Consider the following 26,032-nt stretch of genomic DNA (forward strand, 5'->3'; position numbering starts at 1 on the left):
CTACAAATAACTACTATAATAACTTTTTAACAAATCCCCCAGTTAATCACTCATACATAAATCTCTACTAAGGCAACAATGAACCATTGACATAATATAAACACCAGGCAAAGCACATTTGACATTAGGAATTCTGAATGAGGTTCCTTTGCAAGTTGGTTGGAGGCTACAGGCTGGTTAGGTCTGAAATGCTCCTGCCTCACACACACAAACTCCTTCCTTTATATAGCTAGCTTTCCCTTTGAATGTAAATTTTCCATTGTATCACTCGGTCTTCTGAACTCCAGCTCTTCGAACAATAAAACCCCCTTTCATTGCACCAATTTCATTAGTAAGTTCAAGAAAAAACACATCTTTTGGATCCTTCTAACTAGGTGCAAGATATTACCTCCAGTCTTGAATGGTTATTCAACAATGGCAAATGAACACTTTACTGTTCTCCTCACAATTCACCCAATTAACATTTCAAAACTGCTAAACATCAAAGCACACAGACCAGCTGGCTTTAATCCAATTAAGACACACACAGACACACACCTATACATGGACCACCACTAGAATTCTGTTTTAACTAATAATTTCCAAGCACATTTTACACACAAATATCTCTTCATGACATTGGATTTCCAAAAGGCATTCGATAAGGTGCCACATCAAAGGATACTGCACAGGGTGAAATTGGATGGTGTTGGGGGGGATATATTAATATGGATAGAGGACTGGCTAACTGACAGGAAACAGAGAGCCAGGATAAATGGGTGATTTTCAGCTTGGTAAACTGTAACTAGTGGAGAGCCACAGGGATCAGTGCTGAGGCCTCAACTATTCACAATCTACAATAGTGACTTGGATGAAGGGACTGACTGTACTGTAGGCATATTTTCTGACTGTGTGGTGAAGATAGCTAGGAAATATATAAGCTGGGCAGGAAAGCAAGTTGCGAGGAGGACACAAAGAGGCTGCAGAGGGAGGTAAATAGTTTCAGTGAGTGGATAAAAAAATGAGCGGATGGAATATAAGGAATGAAAATGTCAGGGTGTCCAGCTGATCCTACTTGTTCTGTTCTTATATTCCTATACAGACACAGGGTTTACTGACAGTGCACAGCAAAGTGCTGTTCTCTCACTTTGATCCCACTTCCTCATTTTGACTCACAGTGACACATTCACCCTTGCTAATTAAATATGCAGATGGATCAGCACAGGAAGAAGTCATTCAGCCCAAGCAGAGCGTGTGGGCAGTTCCTCCCCAGGCGAGCAGTCGGACAGGTCCTGGGTAATAACAGAACGATTGGAATTCACTTCCATGACCAACACCGTCCTTTGTTGATGTTGTGACTTTATAAAGACAGATTCCAATGATTGATGCCTTTGAAAGATTTCTACTGATTATTGAGATCTAGGTGTGAGGCTCAAGTTGTACAGAACATCTTTCTAGCTCAAGGGATGAGGGAAGTGCAGGGTCATGAGCTTTGGGACATACTGAGGTGGTGAAAGGTGCTACAGAAATGCAAACCCGACATAGTTTTTCTTTCTTAAAGCCTAGTACCTCTCTGCAGAACACCTATCATCCCACGGAGGATCAAGTAAGTCTGCGATGACATTGTCTAAAATCAGTTCTGATATCTCGAGAGCTGTCGGACAAGGGGTGAGGCCTCATTAACTCCTTTCTCTTTCACAGCTTGAGAGTGAGAAGCTGTTGGAATATCTGGGAGTGGACAACGATCAGGAAATCTTACTTCCTCCTGTCACTTCTCCAAGGTAATATCATCGTCAGCTCGGACAGATTTATGGTTAATAGTCTTGGTAAAAGATCATTCTTATTGAGCTGCGATTGGGAATCGATTCAGCAGTGAGCCAGTGTACAAACTCACACCAAGTTCCATTCAGACATCACCCCCGTGCTCACTGAAATATACTGACTCCCTGTCTGACAGCAGAATTGGAGGAGAGCCGAGATCTCAGAGGGTTGTAGGGTTGGGGGAGGTTACAGAGTTAGGCAGGGTTGTAACAGCTAGAGCAGGATCTTAAACTTCAGTTGATGTTGGGTGTTGGTCAGTGAGAGACGGGGAGTACTGAGTTGAGCAGAAAATCAGGGATAAATACTGAGTGATGAAATATATCCAGTTGCTAGGATTCTGATAGCAATAACCTGAAATTTGTGTCTTTTGCTGAATTTACACAGAATTTCCCATGAAGACAACATAGCATCTCCTAGAATAGACAGACTGTTCAGCATCACACTTCCTCTCCATTCTCACCATGCTAGAAACTTTGATAAGGGAGCAAGATAACTGAAAGAGAGAAGGGAGGCAAAGCTGTCCGTGTGAAAACTGTCAAATATTCTGAGTTCTCATGAGCGTCTCTGATCTGCTGCAGAGTTTAAATTTCACAGAATCTGAGAGACCATTGATTCACTGCCTGAAAGGGCGGTGGAAGCAGATTCAACAGGAACTTTCAGAAGGGGAACTAGATAAATACTTGAAGGGGCAATTTTGAAGGGCTTTGGAGGAGAGAGTAGAGCTGAGCGTGGGAATAATTAGACAGATATTTCAAGGCCTCAACTATACACAATCTGCATTAGTGACTTGGATGAAGAGACTGACTGTAGGCAGATTTTCTGGCTATGGCGAAGATAGGTAGGAAATATATAAGCTGGGCAGGAAAGCAAGTTGTGAGGAGGACACAAAGAGACTGCAGAGGCAGATAAATAGTTTCAGTGAGGGGACAAAACAATGAGTGGTTGGCAAATAAGGAATAAAAATGTCAGGGGGTTCAGCTGATCCTACTTGTTCTGTTCTTTTATCCTTATACAGACACAGGGTTTACTGACAGTGCACAGCAAAGTGCTGTTCTCTCACTTTGATCCCACTTCCTCATTTTGACTCACAGTGACACATTCACCCTTTCTCATTAAATACACAGAGGGAGCAGCACAGGAAGAGGTCATTCAGCCCAAGCAGAGCGTGTGGGCAGTTCCTCCCCAGGCGAGCAGTCGGACAGGTCCTGGGTAAGTAACAGAACGATTGGAATTCACTTCCACGACCAACACCGTCCTTTGTTGATGTTGTGACTTTATAAGGACAGATTCCAATGATTGATGCCTTTGAAAAATTTCTACTGATTATTGAGATCTGGGTGTGAGGCTCAAGTCTGTTGTACAGAACATCTTTCTAGCTCAAGGGATGAGGGAAGTGCAGAGACATGAGCTTTGGGACATCCTGAGGTGGTGAAAGCGGCTATAGAAATGCAAATCCTTCATTGTTCTTCTTACTGAAAGCCTAGTAACTCTCTGCAGAGCACCTAACATCCCACAGAGAATTCAATTAGTCAGTGAAGACATTGTCTAAAAGCAGTTCTGATTTCTCGAGAGCTGTCGGACAAGAGGAGAAGTCTCATTAACTCCTTTCTCTTTCAGAACTTCAGAGTTAGAAGCTGATGGAATATCTGTGAGTGGACAATGATCGGGAAATCTTACTTCTTTCTGTCAATTCTCCAAGGTAATATCATCGTCAGCTTGGACAGTTTTAAGGGGTTATAGTCTTTGTAAAAGAGCATTCTTATTGAGCTGTGATTGGGAACCGATTCAGCAGTGAGCCAGTGTACAAACTCACACCAAGTCCCATTCACCCATCACCCCTGTGCTAACTGATATACACTGACTCCTGTCTGACAGCAGAATTGGAGGAGAGCCGAGATCTCATAGGGTTGTAGGGGCTGGAGGAGGTTACAGGGTTAGGCAGAATTTTAGCAGCTTGAGCAGAAACTTAAACTTCAGGTGATGTCGGGTGTTGGTCAGTGAGAGATGGGGAGTGATGGTTTGAGCAGAAAATCAGGGATAAAAACTGGGGGAGAAATCTATCCAGGTGCTAGGATCCTGATAGCTATAATCTGAAATTTGTGTCTTTTGCTGATTTTAGACAGAATTTCCCATGAAGACAACATAGCAGCTCCTAGAATAGACAGACTGTTCAGCATCACACTTCCTGTCCATTGTCACCATGCTAGAAACTTTGATAAGGAAGCAAGATAACTGAAAGAGAGAAGTGAGGCAAAGCTGTCTTTGTATAAAGGTGTCAAATATTCTGAGTTATCATGAGTGTCTCTGATCTGCTGCACAGTTTAAATTTCACAGAATCTGAGCACTTTGCAGCTCAGAGAGAGACCATTGACTCACTGCCTGAAAGGGTGGTGGAAGCAGATTTAACAGGAACATTCAGAGGGGGAATTGGATAAATACTTGAAGGGAAATTTGCAGGGCTGTGTGAAAGGTGCTGGAGAGGAATTGGGAAAGAGCGAGGACATGCACGATGGGTCAAATGAGCTCCTCCTGTGCTGTATCATTCAACAATCAGACAATTTAAGAACCTTATCAGCAAATCTTCAGAATACTGCTGAATCACAGATGTTTCAGAAGGACAGGGAACGAGTGGTTTCTGGTATCAGCGTTTCATGTGGGGCCCAGTTCAGTTTGAACAAATAAACAACACCATCTTTGAAAGTCATGAACCCACCACTGCGGTACCTCCGACACATGCAGAGCTCAGGCTAGAGGTGCTTTGTTAGTATGTTTCACAGGGTCTGCTGGAGTAAGGTCAATGCTGATCTTGGGGACAAGTCAGTCTACAATGCTGCATCGGAATCAACAATACAACAATATGGGGTTTGGATCAGAAATAATCCATTAGACAATGAGGATCCAAAGAGATTCCTTAGACAATAAGGATCCAAAGAGATTCCTTATTTCATTGGTTGTCTAATTGGGGTTCTTGATTTTCCAAGGTGTCCTCGGCAGAATCAAATTATCGAGCAAGAGAGAGCAAAACACCAGAGAGAACGGGAATGGTGGGATAAATGGAAAACTGTTCACTCTGTTTACACTATTGGGAGTTAGGTCAGTAATGGAGACCATGAAACTATCATCGATTGTCCTACACACCCATCTGGTTCACTAATGGCCTTTAGGGAATGAAATCTGCTGTCTATATCGGGTCTGGCCTACATGTGACTCCAGACTGATGGGAATGTGGTTCACTCTTCAACAGCCCTCTGAAATGTCCGAGCAATGCCCTCCGTTTGAGGGACATTAGAGATGGGCAGCAAATGCTGGCCTTGTCAGCGACGCCCATATCCCATGAATGAATAAATTTAAAAAGGACTTATTACTTGGAAGGTGCAAGTCCAGGTTGTTACGATCCTTGAGCAGACTCTCTCAGCACTGACCCTACTCCAGCAGACACTGTGAAACACACTAACAAAGCACCTCTAGCCTGAGCTCTGCATGTGTCGGAGGTGCCGCTGGGTTGGCCTCATGACTTTCAAAGATGATGTTGTTTATTTGTTCAAACTGAACTGGGCCCCACATGAAACACTGACACCAGAAACCTCTTGTTCCCTGTCCTTCTGAAATATCCATGATTTCAGCAGGATTCTGAAGAGTTGCTGATGGAGGGACAGACACCCAATTTTTTGGGGTAATTTACAGTCAGGAACCAATAATGTTTTGTTTCAAGTAGACGAGGTTTGAGATTTAAGACGCTTGCGAATAGAATAAAGCTACAAGATTCCATGGCTTTTAAACAAACAAAAATAAACTTTACTGCACCAGGTCAGAAAGATAAAATAATTCACAATATCCACCTTATACTCTCACATTCTGTGAAGAGAATAACTAGAGGCCGAGTGATTGGTGATTCTTTAAACATTGAAGAGAGAATGAACACCAATCAGATTGAATCAGATTAGCCAATCAGTTGTGTTGAAGAGCAGACAGGAATGTTAGGCTAATTAGTGATTCATGACGGTGATAATGGGGGGAGTTCTGAGGGCTCCTAATCCATTGTCCTGTCTTGTAAATCAGCACTGAATGGATCTCAGTTGGTGCGTCTTGTAGATACTGTGTTGGGTGGAAGACTGGCTTCACTAAGGGGAAGCGGTAGCAGAGAGGTATTGTCACTGGGCTAGTATTCCACAGGCCCAGGGTGATGCTCTGGGGCCCTGGGTGTGAATCCCATCACAGCAGATGAATGGAATTAAAAAGCCTGGTTCACTGATCACCTTCATGGAAGGAAATCTGCCACCCTTACCCAGTCTGGCCTACATGTCACTCCAAACCCAACAGCAATGTGGTTGACTCTTAAATGCCTCTGATTGATATGGGATGGGTAATAAATGCTGGGTACATCACAGAAAGAATAATTTGAAAAATTCTAAACAGAGTCCTGAGGACCATGAGCCAATGTAGAATGAAGTTGTCCACTCCTGTGTCCAGGATTCTCTTCCATCCATTGTGAAACCTTGGGGAGTTCCTTGTGTGTCCTGTAGATGGTCCACACTGCAGCCACTGTGCCCCAGTGATGGAGGGGGTGGATATCGAGTCTAGTGGATCCACAAACCATCCAGAGTTAAATATTGACATTTCTCTCCACAGTTGGACTGTCACAAGAGTGGAAAGGTGACACTCCACGAGAGGTGACAGCGCAGGAAGGTTCCTGTGAACAGATTCCATGTCATTACAGTTATCCATCACATTTGGAAAACCAACCGCGAAGTGGAGTCTGGTTTAATAATGAGGAACGAGGAACATCGTCTATAGCCTTTCATTCCAAGGATCACAGTCACGAGTTACCATGGTTCCACCATCGGACCCGGCTGTCTGGAGACCTGAAAGATGGTGACTGTTCCCTGATTATAAACAACATCACACGGGAAGATGCAGGACCTTATTTTTTCAGCATTGCATTTGACAATGGTCCGAGCCATAACTATTACCCTGTAACCCAGCTTCACGTTTCTGGTAAGTGCTGTGTTATAATTACTCAACAATTCACATTCAACACTCAATTGGAAATAACACAAACTATGATGTTTACATATTAACACAAAACACAGCTTATGATAACACACTGTGTGATTCTCAATAACCTGGTGATAGCTTCCAGTTCAGTCCTAAAACAACCTCTAATAATCACTTTAATATCAATGGTTAAATATATTGACTGTGTCCATCAATGTTATCAGGTTATCCACTCCCATCAATCTACCTAATCCTGTTTAAAAGTATTTTCTGATCATCGTAATCTCTCAGTTCTGATATCATCCTTGTAAAAGTGCTTTCTGTTGTGGGACTGTGATTTCTATTTGAACTGATGCTTCACATTATATTTCTCTAACAGGATCCATTCTCTGTCTGTTAGATTTCACAGATAAACCCACGATATTTCCTGCTGAAATTATTGCAGGAAAGCGTGTGGATGTAAGCTGCACCTTCAACACAACGTGCAATGGAACAGCAGCACCTGTCTTAACCTGGGACACTCCCACTGACGTACCTGGATCAGTCTCAAACACTGTAACTCAGCATGGTGTCACTCTGACCTATACTTCTCTTCTGACCCTGATCCCATCACTCAACCACCATGGACACACTCTCAGCTGCAGAGTGAGATATCCATCTGTTTCTTCGGAGCGGACCCTCGTACTAACTGTGCAATGTAAGAACGGACACCCTTCATTCTATATTATCTTGAAAGGCCTACATCATACACAACAAGATCCCACAACTGCATTGTGCTTAACAACAAGTCAGTAGTCTTTAACTGATAGAAATTCAACTCTGACACTGCAGCAATCCCTCAATACTGATTCTCCGACACTGCAGCACTCCCTCAATATTGATTCTCCAAATGTGCAACACTCCCTCTATACTGAACCTCTGACTGTGCAGCACTCCCTCAGTACTGACCCTCCAACAGTGCAGCACTCCCTCAGTCCTGAACCTCTGAAACTGTGGTACTCCCTCAGCACTGACCCTCTGACAGCACTGCGCTCCTTCGGTACTGACCCTCCAACAGTGCAGCACAATATCAGTACTGACCCTCCGACAGTGCAGCACTCCCTCAAAACTGACGCTCTGACAGTGCAGCACTCGCTCAGAACTGACCCTCCGACAGTGCAGTATTCCCTCAGTACTGACCCTCCAAATGTTCAGCACTCCCTTGGTACAGGACTGAAGTGTCTGCCTTGATAACGTGTTTTGTGGTGATGGAACCACCATTGATATCACACCTTTCACATTCTCAGGGTCTCTCAAAGTGCTTCACAGTCAGGGTAAGTTAACTGATCTTTATTTGTTTTTAGATGCACCACAGAATCTCTCAATTACTTCTCTTGATACAATTAACGCTTCATCGATCATTATAATTGAGGGGAATTCTGCAGTGATAATCTGCTCTGTCGAGAGCTTCCCAGCTTCTAACCTGACGTGGCGACATCTTAATATCCCAATGAACAGGACAAGTTCCAACAATGAGCTGTGGTTGGTGATTCCTCACGTTACATCCAGGGACACTGGAGACTATCAGTGTGTGGCAGAGAATGAACATGGAGCAGTGGAGGGGTTCATAACCATCACTGTGGAATGTGAGTGTACACAAATTTCAACATCACACACACAAACATAAACACACACACACAACATGCGCACACAACACGCGCACACACACATACACGTGCCCACAAACAAGCATTTATGTACAACCCCACATGTGCACACGTGTTCACACCGGCATGCTCACACACAGAAGCATACATACACAGATTCACACTGGTGCTTTCTTGCACACACACAGACATCTGTGATAATAATTCTTCTGGCATGTCTTCCTTCTTCCTTAACCGACAGGGCCCTCAACTGTGTCCGGCCCATCTCCCGTGCATCTGCCCTCACACCTACTTCTCCCTCCCAGAACCATGGTATGGTCCCCCTTGTCCTCACTTTTCACCCCACCAGCCTCCGCATTCAAAGGATCATCCTCTGCCATTTCTACCAACTCCAGCATGATGCCACCACCAAACACATCTTCCCTTCACCCCGCCTGTCGTCATTCCATAGGGACCATTCCTTCCAGGACACCCTGGTCCACTCCTCCATCACCCCCATCACCTCAACACCCACCTATGGCATCTTCCCATGTAATTGTAGAAGGTGCAACACCTGCCCCTTTACTTCCCCCCTCCTCACCGTCCAAGGGCCCAGGTGAAGCAGCGCTTCACTTGCACTTCCCTCAATTTAATCTACTGCATTCGCTGCTCCCAATGTGGTCTCCTCTACATTGGAGAGACCAAACACAGACTGGGTGATCGCTCTGATGAACACCTTCGGTCTGTCCACAGGCATGACCCAGACCTCCCTGTCGCTTGCCATTTTAACACCCCACCCTGCTCTCATGCCCACATGTCCGTCCTTGGCCTGCTGCATTGTTCCAGTGAAGCTCAACACAAACTGGAGGAACAGCACCTCATCTTCCGACCAGGCTCTTTACAGCCTTCCGGACTGAATATTGAGTTCAACAATTTCAGATCATGAACTCTCTCCTCCATCCCCACCCCTTTTCTGATTCAATTTTTTCTAATAAGTTACAGATTTTTAAAATATATTTTTCTTTTCCCACCCATTTCTATTATTATTTTTAAATTTAATTACATCCCTTGTTTTAACTTTTAGCCTTCTTCAATCCCTTCCCCCTACCCCACCACAGTAGGGCTATCTGTCACTTGCTCGTCCAGCTTTCTACCCTTCATATCACAATTAGTACATTTCTTAACTCATATCACCAACGTCAACACCTCTTTGTCCGTTTGTCTATGACATCTTTTGGAAATCTCCACCTGTCACTGGCCCTCTATCCAGTTCTACCTGTCCAACTCCTCTCCCCCTTAAACCAGCTTACATTTCACCTCTTTTCTATTTTTCCTTAGTTCTGCTGAAGAGTCATACGGACTCGAAACGTTAACTGTGTTCCTCTCTGCAGATGCAGCCAGAGCTGATTAGTTTTTCCAGCTATTTTTGTTTTTGACACAGACATGTGTGAATTGTCTGTTCTCCCTGTGCTGCACTGGAGTGTTGATCCAGATTCTGCTCTGAAACACTGACAACATCAGCTGAACAAGACCCTGTATTGGACGAGCAGCCCCCTGCACAGAGAATTGTAGGTTTATCACTCAATACCCCATTATTCTAAAGCAATTCCTCCACTGTCAAATCCCTGTAAACATTCTGATGATGTGATATTCACTTTCTTTTCTTCTAGCCTGACAGTGTCTCCTCTGGTAGAAGGCTGTAATTACAGCGTGACAGTTTACATATCCACATGCAGCAAGAGCTGAACAACACTCAGCTTGGGCTGTGAAATGACAAGTAATGTTCATGCCACACAAGTACCAGGCAGTGAACATCTCCAACAAGAGAGAATCTAACCATCTCCCCTTGATATTCAATCACTTTACCATTGCTGAATCCCCTACGATCAACATCCTGGGGGTTGTTAACAAAACAACTAACTGGATGGGCCATAATAACTGCGGCTTTAGGAGCAGGTCAGAGGCTGGGAAATCTGTTGGGGCGAAAAACTCAACCACCAGCTTCTCAAGGCCAATTAGGGATGGGTAATAAATGTTGGCCTAACCAATGACACCCAATACCCAATAATGTCCCTAAAGAAATACACCGGCAGTGACGATTATAGATGTTGACATAGTAATTATAATGGGTAAGATACCTTGAAATGAAAGAAGACACCAGATAGAGAGAGATGAAGCGTGGAGCCTTGTTCACAATGAAATCTTTATATGTTTTCAGATGCACCACGGAATCTCTCAATTAGTTCTCTTGATATGATTAACGCTTCATCTTTCAATATAATTGAGGGGAATTCTGCAGTGATAATCTGCTCTGTCGAGAGCTTCCCAGCTTCGAACCTGACGTGGCAACATCTTAATGTCCCAATGAACAAAACAAGTTCCAACAATGAGCTGTGGTTGGTGATTCCTCACGTTACATCCACGGACACTGGAGACTATCAGTGTGTGGCAGAGAATGAACATGGAGCAGTGGAGGGATTCATAACCATCACTGTGGAACGTGAGTTAAAGCAAACTTCAACATCACTCTCACCTACACACACACATACACACACACACACACACACACACACACACACTCATGCATACAAACAAGCATTCATGTGCAATCCTACATGTGCACAGGTGTGTACGCCTGCATGCTCACACACAGAAGCATACATAAAGAATCACACGTGTGCTTGCTCACACACACACAGACATGTGTGAGTTGTCTGTTCTCCCTGTGCTGCACTGGAGTGTTGATCCAGATTCTGCTCTGAAACACTGACGACATCAGCTGAACAAGACCCTGTATTGGACGAGCAGTCCCCAGCACAGGGAATTGTAGGTTTATCACTCAATATCCCATTATTCTAAAGCAATTCCTCCACTGTCAAATCCCCGTGAACATCCTGATGATGTGAAAGACATTTTCTTTTCTTCTAGCCCGACAGTGTCTCCCCTGGTGGAAGGCTGTAATTACAGCGTGACAGTTTACATATCCACACGCAGCAAGAGCTGAACAACACTCTGCTTGGGCTGTGAAATGACAAGTAATGTTCACACCACACAAACACCAGGCTGTGATCATCCCCAACAAGAGAGAATCTAACCATTTCCCCTTGATATTCATTGACTTTACCATCGCTGAATCTCCCACGATCAACATCCTGGGGGATGTTAACCAAACAACTAACTGGGCCGGCCATAAATACTGTGGCTATAGGAGCAGGTCAGGGGCTGGGGAGTCTGTGGGGGGGGAAATAACTCACCACCACCTTCTATAAGACCATAAGAAAAAGGAGGAGAAATTAGGCCATTCAGCCCATCGAGTCTGCTTCAGCATTCAATCATGGTTGATTAGTTTCTCTACCCCATTCTCCAGCTTCTCCCCGTAACCTTTGATACCCTTACCTATCAAGAATCTATCTATCTCGGTCGTAAATACTCTTCACAAGGGCAATTAGGGATGGGCAATAAATGCTGGCCTAACCAGCGACACCCACTTCCTTTGAATGTACAAATAGAAAAATACATGCAGTGACCATCATTAATGTTGACATAGGAACTTATAATGGGGAAGATACTTTGAAATGCACATGGACACCAAATAGAGAGAGACGAAGCATTGAGTCTTCCTCACAATGAAATCTTTATTTGTTTTTAGATGCACCACGGAATCTCTCAATTACTTCTCTTGGTATGATTAACGCTTCATCGATCAATATAATTGAGGGGAATTCTACAGTGATAATCTGCTCTGTCGAGAGCTTCCCAGCTTCTAACCTGACGTGGCGACATCTTAATGTCCCAATAAACAGAACAAGTTCCAACAATGAGCTGTGGTTGGTGATTCCTCACGTTACATCCAGGGACACTGGAGACTATCAGTGTGTGGCAGAGAATGAACATGGAGCAGTGGAGGGGTCCATAACCATCACTGTGGAATGTGAGTCACTGCAAACTTCAACATCACTCACACACACACACACATACACACACACACACACACAGACACACACACACACACATACACACACACACACACTCACACATACACACACACACACACATACACACACACACACACACATACACACACTCACACATACACACACACACACACACATACACACACACACACACATACACACACACACACACATACACACACACACACACAGACACACACACACACACACACATACACACACACACACACTCACACATACACACACACAACACACATACACACACACACACATACACACACTCACACATACACACACACACATACACACATACACACACATACACACACACACACACACATACACACACACACACACACACACACACTCACACACACACACACACACACATACACACACACACACACACTCACACATACACACACACACATACACACACACACACACACACACACACACTCACACATACACACACACACACATACACACACACACACACACACATACACACACACATACACACACACACACATACACACACACACACATACACACACTCACACATACACACACAGACACACACGTACACACACACACACACACACACACACACACATACACACACACACACACACATACACAAAAACAGGTGCACGCAAACATGCGTTCATATTAATCCCATGTCTGCACAGGTGTGCAAAGCCTGTATGCTCACACACAGAAGCATACATACAGAATCACACGTGTGCTTGCTCACACACACACAGACATGTGTGAGTTGTCTGTTCTCCCTGTGCTGCACTGGAGCGTTGCTCCAGATTCTGCTCTGAAACACTGACGACATCAGCTGAACAAGACCCTGTATTGGACGAACAGCCCCCTGCACAGAGGATTGTAGGTTTATCACTCAATACCCCATTATTCTAAAGCAATTCTTCAACAGTCAAATCCCCGTAAACATCCTGATGATGTTATAAACATTTTCTTTTCTTCTAGCCCGACAGTGTCTCCTCTGGTAGAAGGCTGTAATTACAGCGTGACAGTTTACATATCCACATGCAGCAAGAGCTGAACAATTCTCAGCTTGGGCTGAGAAATGACAAGCAATGTTCACGCCACACAAGCACCAGGCAGTGATCATCTCCAACAAGAGAGAATCTAACCATCTACCCTTGATATTCAATGACTTTCCCATCGCTGAATCCCCCACGATCAACATCCTGGGGGATGTTAACCAAACACCTAACTGGACCGGCCATAAATACTGTGCCTACAGGAGCAGGTCAGAGGCTGGGAATTCTGTGCGGGTGAAAAACTCACCACCACCTCCTCAAGGGCAATTAGGGATGGGTAATAAATGCTGGTCTAACCAGTGACACCCACTTCCCATGAATATGCAAAAAGGAACACACTGGCAGTGTCTGTTACAAATGGTGACATAGAAAATTATAATGGGGAAAGAAGCCTTGACATGCACATAGATACCAGATGGAGAGAGATGATACCTGGAGTCTTGCTGTGCACTGTGTTTGCTCACAATGAAACCTTTATTTGTTTTTAGATGCACCACAGAATCTCTCATTTACTTCGCTTAATATGATTAACGCTTCATCGATAAATATAATTGAGGGGAATTCTACAGTGATAATCTGCTCTGTCCAGAGTTTCCCAGCTTCTAACCTGACGTGGCGACATCTTAATGTCCCAATGAACAGAACAAGTTCCAACAATGAGCTGTGGTTGGTGATTCCTCACGTTACATCTAGGGACACTGGAGACTATCAGTGTGTGGCAGAGAATGAACATGGAGCAGTGGAGGGGTTCATAACCATCACTGTGGAACGTGAGTTACACAGAATTGAACGTTCTCTTGTTATTTGCTCATGGGATGTGGGTATTGTTGACAAGGCCAGAAATTATTGCCCATCTGTAACTTCCCCTTGAGAAGGTGGTGGTGAGCTGCCTTCTTAAACCACTGCAGTCCATGTGGTGTAGGTACACCCACAGTGCTGTTAGGGAGGGAGTTCCATGATTTTGACCCAGCGACGGTGAAGGAACAGCCCATATAGTTCCAAGTCTCATGGAGGATCAACACCTCACGTTCGCCTCCAAGTCACACACCACACTGACTTGGAACAGTCTTGGTGGAAGAGGTTAAGGGTTTAAAAGGTGCTGTCGAAGGAGCCTTGGTGAGTTGCTGCAGCGCATCTTGTAGATGGTGCACACATTGCTGCCATTGTGTGCCAGTGGTGGAGGGTATGATTGTTTATGCTGGTGGATGGGCTGTCGATCAAACAAGCTGCTCCTGGATGGTGTCGAGCTTCTTGAGTGTTGTTGGAGCTGCACTTATCCAGGCAATTGGAGATTATTCCATCACACTCCTGACTTGTGCCTTGTTGATGGTGAACAGGCTTTGGGGAGTCAGGAAGTGAGTTACTCAACGCAGAGTTCCCAGCCTCTGACCCGCTCTTGTAGCCAAATTATTTCCTGTTGCCGGGTTGTTGCCAGGGCCAATAGCCTTTGCTGTATCCAGTATCATCAGCTGATTCCTGATGTCACGTGGAGTCAATCGAATTGTCTGAAAGCTGACATCTGTGATGCTGGGACCCTCTGGACGAGGCCGAGATGGATCATCCACTCAGCACTTCTGGCTGAACATGGTTGCCAATGCTTCAGCCTTGTCGTTTGCACTGATGTGCTGAGCTCCCCCATCAATAAGGATAGGGATATTTGTGGAACATCCTCCTCCTGTTAGATCTTTAATTGTCCATCACCATTCATGACTGGATGTGGCAGGACTGCAGAGCTTAGATCTGACTCGTTGGTTGTGGGATCGCTTCGCTCTGTCTATAGCATGTTGTTTCCGCTGTTTGGCGTGTATGTAGTCCTGTGTGTCACCTCAGCAGCTTGGCACCTCTGTTATATGTGAATCCGCCTTATAGAAACCTGCATGTACATGGATATTATCAATAAATATTACATAGATAAATGTTATTCGTATAGACCTTTCATGCATTGACAATATCACTTCACAAGTTCAGAATTACTATATGTACATAGGGAACCATTCTCAAACTGTACCGGAGTCATTCATTGGCTGATTTTACAGGGCGAGATTCCAATGAATGGAAAGCAGGATTGCTTGGAGCTGGAATCTGTTTGAGTGTTGGACTTTGTGGATTCTTCATCTTCAAGTGTGTGAGAAAGTAAGTGTGAAGGTTTAATTGGTTGTTTTTGAACATGTTTTCTTCAACCTTCTCTCCATTATGAAAGAACTTGCATTTCTATAGCACCTTTTCCAACCCAAAACCCTTCACAGCCCCTGAAGAGCTTTGATGTTCACTCACTGTTTAACATCTCATCCAATACTCGCTGTTTCACAACTCAGTCCTGTAACTGGCAGTGTTGATCCGGACCACAAAATACCTTGTGCCTTCCTGAGGACGTGAAAGCTGCTATATAAATGAAAACCTATCTTTGGTTAGTGAATGCAATCTCTTTCCATTTTCCATGTTTCATTCTCTCTCTCTCTTATCTCCACTAATGCTCTCCTTCTCATTCTCTCTCTCATTCACTCTCTCTCTTATCTCCACTAATGCTCACCTTCTCATTCTCTCTCTTTCACTCTCTCTCCAATCTCCACTAATGCTCTCCTTCTCATTCTCTCGCTCATTCACTTTCTCCCCAGTCTCCACTCATGCTTTCCTTCTCATTCTTTCTCTCATCCTCTTACACATTGTTCAGTCTCTCACATTTTTAAGGAGCGCTGAGCAACCTCTGCTCCTTCAGAAAATCCACCTCAACACCTGGAGTGAGCAGTGAATTGAAACTCGCTCACCGACTGTTCAGCTTTACACAGGATTCACGTCACAGAGTCAGGACACAAAGGGTTAACAGTTTGTTACAACACAACACTAAGGCCCTACGTTTCAATGAAATGGTTTTCACAATTGTTCCCCAATTCCTGATTTGATTCACAGTGAGACATCAACCCTTTCTCATTAAATACACAGAGGGAGCAGCACAGGAAGAGGTCATTCAGCCCAAGCAGAGCGTGTGGGCAGTTCCTCCCCAGGCGAGCAGTCGGACAGGTCCTGGGTAAGTAACAGAACGATTGGAATTCACTTCCATGACCAACACCGTCCTTTGTTGATTTTGTGACTTTATAAAGACAGATTCCAATGATTGATGCCTTTGAAAGATTTCTACTGATTATTGAGATCTGGGTGTGAGGCTCAAGTCTGTTGTACAGAACATCTTTCTGTTTAAATTATGCAGACAGGTTATACACAGTCTACGATTATATTCCCTCGGGTCTAGAAGATTAAGGAGTGATCTAACTGAGGGGTTCAAAATGATTAAACACTCGATAGGGTCGATAGAGGGAAGCTACTTTCTCGGGTGGGGGTGGGTGGTGGGGGTCGGGTGGAGTCCAGAACAAGGGGGCTGGAACTTCAGATTGGAGCCAGGCCGTTCAGGGGTGATGTCAGGAAGCACTTCTTCACACAAAGGGGAGTGGAAATCTGGAACTCTCTCCCCAATAATCAAACCCAACACCGAATACACATCATGTTGATTGTCCCTCTGTCCATTTCCATCTCTATTACAGAAGAGAGGCGAGGGGAAAGCAGGAATCAAATCGAACCATCGTGTTGATGAATATCCAGGTCCTGTTTATGAAAACTGTGAGCGTGGTTGGGCTTTGAGGAATCAGGTGAGTCACACACCACAGGATCCCCAGCCTCTCAGCTGCTCCAGTAGCCTGGTTATTGATATGGCTGCTCCAGTCCTGTATCTGCAATGTTTTATACAGTCACTCTCAAACCCAACCAAACTCACACCCAACACCGTTCAGTATCAATAATCAAACCCCGTTCAGGATCAATAATCACACCCCGTTCAGTATCAATAATCACACCCCGTTCAGTATCAATAATCACACCCCGTTCAGTATCAATAATCACACCCCGTTCAGGATCAATAATCAAACCCCGTTCAGTATCAATAATCAAACCCCGTTCAGTATCAATAATCACACCCCGTTCAGTATCAATAATCACACCCCGTTCAGTATCAATAATCACACCCCGTTCAGTATCAATAATCACACCCCGTTCAGTATCAATAATCAAACCCCGTTCAGTATCAATAATCACACCCCGTTCAGTATCAATAATCAAACCCCGTTCAGTATCAATAATCAAACCCCGTTCAGTATCAATAATCAAACCCCGTTCAGTATCAATAATCAAACCCCGTTCAGTATCAATAATCACACCCCGTTCAGTATCAATAATCAAACCCCGTTCAGTATCAATAATCAAACCCCGTTCAGTATCAATAATCAAACCCCGTTCAGTATCAATAATCAAACCCCGTTCAGTATCAATAATCAAACCCCGTTCAGTATCAATAATCAAACCCCGTTCAGTATCAATAATCAAACCCCGTTCAGTATCAATAATCAAACCCCGTTCAGTATCAATAATCAAACCCCGTTCAGTATCAATAATCACACCCCGTTCAGTATCAATAATCAAACCCCGTTCAGTATCAATAATCAAACCCCGTTCAGTATCAATAATCAAACCCCGTTCAGTATCAATAATCAAACCCCGTTCAGTATCAATAATCAAACCCCGTTCAGTATCAATAATCAAACCCCGTTCAGTATCAATAATCAAACCCCGTTCAGTATCAATAATCAAACCCCGTTCAGTATCAATAATCACACCCCGTTCAGTATCAATAATCAAACCCCGTTCAGTATCAATAATCAAACCCCGTTCAGTATCAATAATCAAACCCCGTTCAGTATCAATAATCAAACCCCGTTCAGTATCAATAATCAAACCCCGTTCAGTATCAATAATCACACCCCGTTCAGTATCAATAATCAAACCCCGTTCAGTATCAATAATCAAACCCCGTTCAGTATCAATAATCAAACCCCGTTCAGTATCAATAATCAAACCCCGTTCAGTATCAATAATCAAACCCCGTTCAGTATCAATAATCAAACCCCGTTCAGTATCAATAATCAAACCCCGTTCAGTATCAATAATCACACCCCGTTCAGTATCAATAATCACACCCCGTTCAGTATCAATAATCAAACCCCGTTCAGTATCAATAATCAAACCCCGTTCAGTATCAATAATCAAACCCCGTTCAGTATCAATAATCAAACCCCGTTCAGTATCAATAATCACACCCCGTTCAGTATCAATAATCAAACCCCGTTCAGTATCAATAATCAAACCCCGTTCAGTATCAATAATCAAACCCCGTTCAGTATCAATAATCAAACCCCGTTCAGTATCAATAATCAAACCCCGTTCAGTATCAATAATCAAACCCCGTTCAGTATCAATAATCAAACCCCGTTCAGTATCAATAATCAAACCCCGTTCAGTATCAATAATCAAACCCCGTTCAGTATCAATAATCAAACCCCGTTCAGTATCAATAATCAAACCCCGTTCAGTATCAATAATCAAACCCCGTTCAGTATCAATAATCAAACCCCGTTCAGTATCAATAATCAAACCCCGTTCAGTATCAATAATCAAACCCCGTTCAGTATCAATAATCAAACCCCGTTCAGTATCAATAATCAAACCCCGTTCAGTATCAATAATCAAACCCCGTTCAGTATCAATAATCAAACCCCGTTCAGTATCAATAATCAAACCCCGTTCAGTATCAATAATCAAACCCCGTTCAGTATCAATAATCAAACCCCGTTCAGTATCAATAATCAAACCCCGTTCAGTATCAATAATCAAACCCCGTTCAGTATCAATAATCACACCCCGTTCAGTATCAATAATCAAACCCCGTTCAGTATCAATAATCAAACCCCGTTCAGTATCAATAATCAAACCCCGTTCAGTATCAATAATCACACCCCGTTCAGTATCAATAATCAAACCCCGTTCAGTATCAATAATCAAACCCCGTTCAGAATCAATAATCAAACCCCGTTCAGTATCAATAATCAAACCCCGTTCAGTATCAATAATCAAACCCCGTTCAGTATCAATAATCAAACCCCGTTCAGAATCAATAATCAAACCCCGTTCAGTATCAATAATCACACCCCGTTCAGTATCAATAATCAAACCCCGTTCAGTATCAATAATCAAACCCCGTTCAGTATCAATAATCAAACCCCGTTCAGTATCAATAATCAAACCCCGTTCAGTATCAATAATCAAACCCCGTTCAGTATCAATAATCAAACCCCGTTCAGTATCAATAATCACACCCCGTTCAGTATCAATAATCAAACCCCGTTCAGTATCAATAATCAAACCCCGTTCAGTATCAATAATCAAACCCCGTTCAGTATCAATAATCAAACCCCGTTCAGTATCAATAATCAAACCCCGTTCAGTATCAATAATCAAACCCCGTTCAGTATCAATAATCAAACCCCGTTCAGTATCAATAATCAAACCCCGTTCAGAATCAATAATCAAACCCCGTTCAGTATCAATAATCAAACCCCGTTCAGTATCAATAATCAAACCCCGTTCAGTATCAATAATCAAACCCCGTTCAGTATCAATAATCAAACCCCGTTCAGTATCAATAATCAAACCCCGTTCAGTATCAATAATCAAACCCCGTTCAGTATCAATAATCAAACCCCGTTCAGTATCAATAATCAAACCCCGTTCAGTATCAATAATCAAACCCCGTTCAGTATCAATAATCAAACCCCGTTCAGTATCAATAATCAAACCCCGTTCAGTATCAATAATCAAACCCCGTTCAGTATCAATAATCAAACCCCGTTCAGTATCAATAATCAAACCCCGTTCAGTATCAATAATCAAACCCCGTTCAGTATCAATAATCAAACCTGTTCAGAATCAATAATCAAACCCCGTTCAGTATCAATAATCAAACCCCGTTCAGTATCAATAATCAAACCCCGTTCAGTATCAATAATCAAACCCCGTTCAGTATCAATAATCAAACCCCGTTCAGTATCAATAATCAAACCCCGTTCAGTATCAATAATCAAACCCCGTTCAGTATCAATAATCAAACCCCGTTCAGTATCAATAATCAAACCCCGTTCAGTATCAATAATCAAACCCCGTTCAGTATCAATAATCAAACCCCGTTCAGTATCAATAATCAAACCCCGTTCAGTATCAATAATCAAACCCCGTTCAGTATCAATAATCAAACCCCGTTCAGTATCAATAATCAAACCCCGTTCAGTATCAATAATCAAACCCCGTTCAGTATCAATAATCAAACCCCGTTCAGAATCAATAATCAAACCCCGTTCAGTATCAATAATCAAACCCCGTTCAGTATCAATAATCAAACCCCGTTCAGTATCAATAATCAAACCCCGTTCAGTATCAATAATCAAACCCCGTTCAGTATCAATAATCAAACCCCGTTCAGTATCAATAATCAAACCCCGTTCAGTATCAATAATCAAACCCCGTTCAGTATCAATAATCAAACCCCGTTCAGTATCAATAATCAAACCCCGTTCAGTATCAATAATCAAACCCCGTTCAGTATCAATAATCAAACCCCGTTCAGTATCAATAATCAAACCCCGTTCAGTATCAATAATCAAACCCCGTTCAGTATCAATAATCAAACCCCGTTCAGTATCAATAATCAAACCCCGTTCAGTATCAATAATCAAACCCCGTTCAGAATCAATAATCAAACCCCGTTCAGTATCAATAATCAAACCCCGTTCAGTATCAATAATCAAACCCCGTTCAGTATCAATAATCAAACCCCGTTCAGTATCAATAATCAAACCCCGTTCAGTATCAATAATCAAACCCCGTTCAGTATCAATAATCAAACCCCGTTCAGGATCAATAATCAAACCCCGTTCAGAATCAATAATCACACCCCGTTCAGTATCAATAATCAAACCCCGTTCAGTGTCAATAATCAAACCCGTTCAGTATCAATAATCAAACCCCGTTCAGTATCAATAATCAAACCCCGTTCAGTATCAATAATCAAACCCCGTTCAGTATCAATAATCAAACCCCGTTCAGTATCAATAATCAAACCCCGTTCAGTATCAATAATCAAACCCCGTTCAGTATCAATAATCAAACCCCGTTCAGTATCAATAATCAAACCCCGTTCAGTATCAATAATCAAACCCCGTTCAGTATCAATAATCAAACCCCGTTCAGTATCAATAATCAAACCCCGTTCAGTATCAATAATCAAACCCCGTTCAGTATCAATAATCAAACCCCGTTCAGTATCAATAATCAAACCCCGTTCAGTATCAATAATCAAACCCCGTTCAGTATCAATAATCAAACCCCGTTCAGTATCAATAATCAAACCCCGTTCAGTATCAATAATCAAACCCCGTTCAGTATCAATAATCAAACCCCGTTCAGTATCAATAATCAAACCCCGTTCAGTATCAATAATCAAACCCCGTTCAGTATCAATAATCAAACCCCGTTCAGTATCAATAATCAAACCCCGTTCAGAATCAATAATCAAACCCCGTTCAGTATCAATAATCAAACCCCGTTCAGTATCAATAATCAAACCCCGTTCAGTATCAATAATCAAACCCCGTTCAGTATCAATAATCAAACCCCGTTCAGTATCAATAATCAAACCCCGTTCAGTATCAATAATCAAACCCCGTTCAGTATCAATAATCAAACCCCGTTCAGTATCAATAATCAAACCCCGTTCAGAATCAATAATCAAACCCCGTTCAGTATCAATAATCAAACCCCGTTCAGTATCAATAATCAAACCCCGTTCAGTATCAATAATCAAACCCCGTTCAGTATCAATAATCAAACCCCGTTCAGTATCAATAATCAAACCCCGTTCAGTATCAATAATCAAACCCCGTTCAGTATCAATAATCAAACCCCGTTCAGTATCAATAATCAAACCCCGTTCAGTATCAATAATCAAACCCCGTTCAGTATCAATAATCAAACCCCGTTCAGTATCAATAATCAAACCCCGTTCAGTATCAATAATCAAACCCCGTTCAGTATCAATAATCAAACCCCGTTCAGTATCAATAATCACACCCCGTTCAGTATCAATAATCAAACCCCGTTCAGTATCAATAATCAAACCCCGTTCAGTATCAATAATCAAACCCCGTTCAGTATCAATAATCAAACCCCGTTCAGTATCAATAATCAAACCCCGTTCAGTATCAATAATCAAACCCCGTTCAGTATCAATAATCAAACCCCGTTCAGTATCAATAATCAAACCCCAGTTCAGTATCATAATCAAACCCCGTTCAGAATCAATAATCAAACCCCGTTCAGTATCAATAATCAAACCTGTTCAGAATCAATAATCAAACCCCGTTCAGTATCAATAATCAAACCCCGTTCAGTATCAATAATCAAACCCTGTTCAGTATCAATAATCAAACCCCGTTCAGTATCAATAATCAAACCCCGTTCAGTATCAATAATCAAACCCCGTTCAGTATCAATAATCAAACCCCGTTCAGTATCAATAATCAAACCCCGTTCAGTATCAATATCAAACCCGTCAGATCAATAATCACCCCGTTCAGAATCAATAATCAAACCCCGTTCAGAATCAATAATCAAACCCCGTTCAGTATCAATAATCAAACCCCGTTCAGTATCAATAATCAAACCCCGTTCAGAATCAATAATCAAACCCCGTTCAGTATCAATAATCAAACCCTGCTCAGTATCAATAATTAATGTATCTATTGTGGGTGGAATTTTTGATTTGGATCAATAATACTAAACACTGATCACTCTGATTGTCAATCTGATCATTTCTGTTTCTATTACAGAAGAAAGATGAGAAGTATCTGGAAATGAAATCTAACCGCGGAGTCAATCCTGATACAGATGATGATCTTTACGCAAACTGTGATTTTGCCGAGGATTCTGTTTATGGGAATTTATAAACTGAGCAAGAATGAGACACACACAGTGTGGGGAGAATACAGAACGGGAGAATCATTCAAAACTCCAATTTACCTTCCTAATATCCACAGGAACTCACTCCCAGGAAATAGATTTAAACCTCTTGTTACAATCTGATGGAATTTCTTCGGAATGATCTATCCAGGATGGTTGTCTGTGGGTTTCAATTTGAACATCCTCCTTCAAAATTGTCCCTCACTGTTGGAAACATCCTTCTCTCCATTCTGATTGTAAATGTCTTTAGATATCGTTCGATGATGTACCAGGACAGGACGGACAAATTCAATCCCGTGTCCGTGATGATGAGTTAATTTTCATTCTGTTATTCACCTTCCTGTCTGTCAGTGTTTACAGAATATTCATCAGCCAGTGTAGACTTCAGGAAATGCAGGATCGGTGGATAATTGCAGCAGAGGAGATCGGGATAACTTACTCACCATTTTACAGTCAAATGTATTTTCAGATATATATTTGGATTTTACACTTCATCGTTAAACAGCGAAACGAACAACAATCTGGGAAACAGGGAAACAATTTGATTGGAGATTTGAGAAATTCCCTGCAGTTTGGAGGATAACAGATGTGCTACAGTGCCACCACTGGTGGGAGGACATCATTTCAGCGTGACATGTTTACATTGATGTTGCCAATGAACATAGGAAATTATGATGTGAAAAATTGGTTGCAGGTTTACCTTCTTCAGTATGTCATGGATGGATGAGACAGCTTTGATAACGGAATGAGATATAACTGCAATAAACCACCATTTTAGTCTTTCATTCTTGGAGAGTACAATTAGCATCCATCCTGAAGGCTGAGTGGATGGGTGAACTGTGCGATGTGTTACAGATTACAGAGACAAACATCCTCGATCCTGGTTCCGCTCTGTGTTTGATGAGATGCTTGGATCAAAGATTGGGAAAATAAATAATCCTCCTGCATTGATCTGTAACTGGTCATTTCCTCTGTCAATGTCGTGAGGAGAGAATTGGGTTTGAGGTCCAAAATCAGACACATGCTTTGACTGCCCATTGAATAGGAACAGGAGGAGGCCATTCAGCCCCCTTGAGCCTGCTACACAGGAACAAGAGAGCACCTGAAATAAAAACAGAAATGCTGGAGAAACTGAGTAGGTCTGGCAGCATCTGTGGAGAGATAAACAGAATTAGCATTTCAAGTCCGTATGACCCTTCTTCAGAGTCTCAAAGCAAAAACTCTGTTTCTCTCTCCACAGCTGCTGCCAGACCTGCTGAGTTAATGCAGCATTTTCTGTTTTTATTTCAGATTTACAGCATCTGCAGTATTTATTTTTAATGAGAAGAGGACATTCATCCCATCGATCCTGTTACACAGGAACAGGAGGAGGCCATTCAGCCCCTCGAACCTGTTACACAAGAACAGGAGGAGGCCACTCAGCCCCTCGAGCCTGTTACACAGGAACAGGAGGATGTTTTGTGTGAACATTCGATGGTCATTCAGCCACATTCTTGGTACACAGAGGGTTAACAGTTTTCTTACTGTGACAGGAAAAGAGCTGCTTTCACACCTTGACAGCAAACACCTCACATTTTGTCTCACAGAGACACATCAACCCTTTATCATTAAATACACAGAGGGAGCAGCACAGGAAGAGGTCATTCAGCCCAAGCAGAGCGTGTGGGCAGTTCCTCCCCAGGCGAGCAGTCGGACAGGTCCTGGGTAAGTAACGGAACGATTGGAATTCACTTCCACGACCAACACCATCCTTTGTTGATGTTGTGACTTTATAAAGACAGATTCCAATGATTGATGCCTTGAAAGATTTCCACTGATTATTGAGATCTGGGTGTGAGGCTCAAGTCTGTTATGCAGAACATCTTTCTAGCTCAAAAGATGAGGGAAGTGCAGAGACATGAGCTTTGGGATGTCTTGAGTAGGTGAAAGGCGATATAGAAATGCAAGTCCTTCATCGTTTTTCTTTCTTAAAACCTTGTAACTCTCTGCAGAGCACCTATCATCACCACTCAAGCCAGTTACACAGGAACAGGAGGAGGCCCATTCAGTCCCTCGAGCCAGTTAAACAGGGACTGGAGGAATCCCATTCTGTCCTCTTGAGCCTGTTAGACAGGAACAGGAGAGGGTCGTTCAGCCCCCTCGAGTCTATTTCATGTGAACATTCGATGGTCATTCAGCCACATTCTTTGTACACATAGGGTTAACAGTTTTCTTACTGTGACAGGCAAAGAGCTGCTTTCACACCTTGACAGGAAACACCTCACATTTTGTCTCATAGTGACACATCAACCCTTTCTAATTAAATACACAGAGGGAGCAGCGCAGGAAGAGGTCATTCAGCCCAAGCAGAGCGTGTGGGCAGTTCCTCCCCAGGCGAGCAGTCGGACAGGTCCTGGGTAAGTAACGGAACGATTGGAATTCACTTCCACGACCAACACCGTCCTTTGTTGATGTTGTGACTTTATAAAGACAGATTCCAATGATTGATGCCTTTGAAAGATTTCTACTGATTATTGAGATCTGGGTGTGAGGCTCAAGTCTGTTGTACAGAACATGTTTTTAGCTCAAGGGATGAGGGAAGTGCAGAGACATGAGCTTTGGGACATCCTGACGAGCTGAAAGGTGCTATAGAAATGCAAATCCTTCATTGCTTTGCTTTCTTAAAGCCTTGTAA

The 26,032-nt window shown here is 42.8% G+C and overlaps 1 protein-coding gene across 1 annotated transcript in view; it reads left to right on the forward strand.

Moving 5' to 3' along the window:
- LOC121274000 overlaps positions 1 to 24,138 on the forward strand; it is a gene marked incomplete at its 5' end in the record, with an annotated part of 117,268 nt that extends 93,130 nt beyond the window's left edge. Inside the window, 11 exons of the mRNA XM_041181134.1 lie at positions 1,191 to 1,275; positions 2,925 to 3,009; positions 6,430 to 6,795; positions 7,196 to 7,492; positions 8,139 to 8,420; positions 10,639 to 10,920; positions 13,956 to 14,237; positions 15,504 to 15,600; positions 16,408 to 16,492; positions 17,004 to 17,108; positions 23,229 to 24,138. Coding sequence (XP_041037068.1) covers positions 1,191 to 1,275; positions 2,925 to 3,009; positions 6,430 to 6,795; positions 7,196 to 7,492; positions 8,139 to 8,420; positions 10,639 to 10,920; positions 13,956 to 14,237; positions 15,504 to 15,600; positions 16,408 to 16,492; positions 17,004 to 17,108; positions 23,229 to 23,345 — 2,083 coding nt within the window. The remainder of the gene's footprint in view (positions 1 to 1,190; positions 1,276 to 2,924; positions 3,010 to 6,429; positions 6,796 to 7,195; positions 7,493 to 8,138; positions 8,421 to 10,638; positions 10,921 to 13,955; positions 14,238 to 15,503; positions 15,601 to 16,407; positions 16,493 to 17,003; positions 17,109 to 23,228) is intronic.
- Positions 24,139 to 26,032: the final 1,894 nt, after the last annotated feature.

Source organism: Carcharodon carcharias (assembly GCF_017639515.1).
Source record: "Carcharodon carcharias isolate sCarCar2 chromosome 29 unlocalized genomic scaffold, sCarCar2.pri SUPER_29_unloc_15, whole genome shotgun sequence".
Lineage (NCBI taxonomy): Eukaryota > Metazoa > Chordata > Chondrichthyes > Lamniformes > Lamnidae > Carcharodon > Carcharodon carcharias.